The sequence below is a fragment of the Aplidium turbinatum genome, chromosome 14 (assembly GCF_918807975.1).
Source record: "Aplidium turbinatum chromosome 14, kaAplTurb1.1, whole genome shotgun sequence".
NCBI classification, from domain to species: Eukaryota; Metazoa; Chordata; class Ascidiacea; order Aplousobranchia; family Polyclinidae; genus Aplidium; species Aplidium turbinatum.
This window is the reverse complement of record NC_137485.1, coordinates 14,067,282-14,070,502: the sequence shown is the minus strand read 5'-3', so window position 1 is coordinate 14,070,502 and position 3,221 is coordinate 14,067,282. Positions and strand designations below refer to the sequence as shown.

General features: G+C 35.8%; 1 protein-coding gene across 1 annotated transcript; it reads left to right on the top strand.

The window, feature by feature from the left end:
- Positions 1-1,919: 1,919 nt before the first annotated feature.
- On the top strand, positions 1,920-2,962 carry LOC145782770 (SET domain-containing protein 9-like). Its single transcript, XM_082594531.1, has one exon. The coding sequence runs from the start codon at positions 1,936-1,938 to the stop codon at positions 2,692-2,694; it is 759 nt and encodes a 252-aa protein (XP_082450657.1). The 5' UTR covers positions 1,920-1,935; the 3' UTR covers positions 2,695-2,962.
- Positions 2,963-3,221: the final 259 nt, after the last annotated feature.

Here is a 3,221-nt window from a genome sequence, read left to right as displayed (position 1 = left end):
GGGAGAGGCATTCAATTTGTTTTTCGAATCGAAAACGAAGTGAAAAAAAATCTTTGCCAATTTATTTATTTTTTTTATTTATTTATTTGCATCAGACTCAAGATGGTCCATATTACACAATCACACATAGCCTAGAAAGGAGAAACAAAGCAGATACTCAACTCCGAAGAGCTGAGTCGTAATGAACCAAATACAAAGATTGATAATAACAGTCCGTTCGCATGAGTTCATAAATCCATTGGTTGGAAGACAAGTTACATCGGGTTATAAACTGATATAATCTTTTGCGAATGAGAGCTTGAAAGGTTGTGGTATTGTTATCAACGAATGCAGAGGTGATGCTGCATCGTCTCTGCATAACCAGTAACTAACTTTGTCTAAGATTAGTCTACAAGCTACCATACTCAGCTTGCATTGACGAGAATTTGTTAGTTTGCAGCGACTGGTTCATTCTATTGGATAGATTTTGTATGGAAAACAAAAAAATGTTATATAACAGATAACACTCAACGTCGAATATAATGTAGAAACACAACCATAAATAGTTTCTTTGTTGTGGTATTTATGTCTGTTGTGTTGTTGTTTGTTGTGGTATTCCTGTTTGTTGTGGTATTTAGATAGCTATGGTATTATTTTATTCGTATTGTGTATAATTGTACCATACTATTATTGCAACAGACAAAATAAAAGGTTTATTTTTCTCTCTTTGTCAATTCCTCCAATTTTCATATTCTTTCCCTTCCTTTCAACAATAGTTGAGCCCATTCGATGACGTCATTTCGTTGTGTTGGATCTGGATGGATGATTTTGAGCCTTTCAGGGCACAGGTGATGATTGATTGATTTCCTAAATTGATTGATTGAATCTTTATCCTTGGACTGGGAAAGCTTCTTGCAGAGCTTAATCCTGGCTGTTTCACGTACTTGTAGAGTCTTTGAATCACTGATGCAGGCCCGGTCACCGAGATTGATAGAGTAAAGTTTCCGATTGTTGAAGTGTTTTCCTGGGAATTATTTCATTCATTAGATGCCGCTGAATGGAGAGCAGTCCTTAATGTGCATTGCTCAAGCGCACACCCCGAGAGTCGAACCAGCGCCGCTTGATCTTGAAGCTTCTTTGATCCAGAAGTCACGCGCTAACCAACTGAGCTATCGGGGCGGAGTGCGGACAAGTGATGGAAAGCCAGGTGAGTGACGGTTTGTCCAGTTCTGCTATTCCATGCATTCCATTTGGCTCCTTGTAAATGGGGCATTCAAGAACGATATGGTCAGTTAGTTTATTTCTCCCCGCCGCACTTGCAGGGCGATAAGAGAGCCAGATCCCACTTGCACATATTGGAATAGAAACGGCCGACTCCTGTTTGAATTCTATTAAGCTTGACCCAAGTCAGCCGGGGAAGGACCATACTAGGGAAAGCGCCACCTGGTGAGGTATAAAACTATGGTGTTTGGTATCGCCAGCACACCATGCTCTGTTTCAAGTCTCCTTCATATAATGTGCTGCACTGGTGTTATGAACTCTGAATGTTTGCAATAATTCTAGGGCAGCTAGTGCAAAGAAGTGTCTTGACTTCAACCATCTTCTGTCACTAAATCTAACATCAAATATTTTGCTTAATCAAATAATTATGTTTAATTCTATTCAGTTTAGTACATTATGCAATAACCATTACATCTTAAATTTAAATGTCATCTTAAATGATCAGGCTAAAGTGGCTATGGTGTGGAAATTGAGATCTTGATGTTATCTTTCTGATTATTATGCGATTATCTATGGTAGTTTGCCAGATTCAACTGTGGATTGTTATGATTTGAACCTTTCAAACCTAAAACAAGTGATTTGTAGCCTACCAAATATATATATAATATAGCTGTACATATAACAACTAAATACTACTATGCATTTTTACAGCAGTGGTTAAAAAATAAATCATTTATGCGATTTGTAACTTCCAGTAAAAAGGCATGGAATACATATAAGTATCGTTTTGTTCCATGGATTAGTACAAATATTCTGCCAGGAAAAAATATTCCTTTGGTAAAAAAGAAAAGTATCACAGACAAGCAAGTATCGGAACAGTTAATTTCCATATTTTCTTGTTTTGATACATCTTTTTCCGTGCATTTTAATCAACTACTAGAAGAAATTGCTGGGTTTCAAATAGAAAGAAGAAAAAGTGATATACCAGGAGCTGGAATTGGGGTTTTTGTTTCTCGTGGACATATAAAAGAAGGACAAGTTGTAGCTTTATATCCTGGAACTGTCTATCTTCCCTCTGATTTCATATTTTTTCAGTCAATTTCTAATCGCTTTGTTTTTCGTTGTTATGACCATTTTCACATTGATGGAAAAAACACTGGTCTGTCTAGGCTGATATATAAATCTTGTTCTCGTAGAGATAAAATAGGTTTATATGACAGCTGTGATGTTTCCTGGCTTTCAAACAATCTACTCTCTCCTTTGAATGTTGGTCAATATGTTAACAACAAAACCAAATTTTTGAAATCAAATGTGCAGTATCAAGAGTTCAATGTATTGAGTGACTTTCCCTTGGAATTGCGGAAATATATCCCCAATGTCAATGTTGGAGGCCTTTTTTCTACAAACTTTATTAGAACTGTTGCGCTTGTAGCGACAAAAGATATTAACTGTGGTGAAGAAGTTTTGAGTGATTATTTCACTATACACGAGTAAAATAACATTTCATATGGCACATTTTTCAAGTTTGCGATCATGTTTTTTGAGGATTATTAACAACACACATTTCAAGAGTTTAGTTTTATATTCTTCAAAGTCAGAGACACCTCCAGTGCCACCTATTGGCATGTGCTGTATGTCTGGGTGTGCAAACTGTGTTTGGATTGAATATGCTGAAACATTGATGAAATCTTATAAAAATTCTGGAAGAAGTAAAGAAGAGGTGTTGAAACTTATTGATAAAGAAGTTTCAGATGAAAGTGTGAAAGCGATGTTGAAATTAGAAATTCGCTTAATGAAATGAGCTTTATGATAGGTTGTCCAGATTTCCAGGTTTAAATAATTTTGTTAATCCCTTGACATGATGGCTTCCTTCTAGTTTGTTTATAATTTGTTGGCAATGTAGGCTACTCACAGAAATTTTCCCATCAATTGCTTTTCTATAAATTAAATAATTAATTACTGCAAAGATATGAAGTTATAGTTTCAGTTTTCACAGTGCTCTCATCATGTCATCTAGATAT

Bases quoted from the DNA above. Each gene is read 5' to 3' on its own strand.
- LOC145782770 (XM_082594531.1), top strand. From the start codon at position 1,936: ATGCGATTTGTAACTTCCAGTAAAAAGGCATGGAATACATATAAGTAT.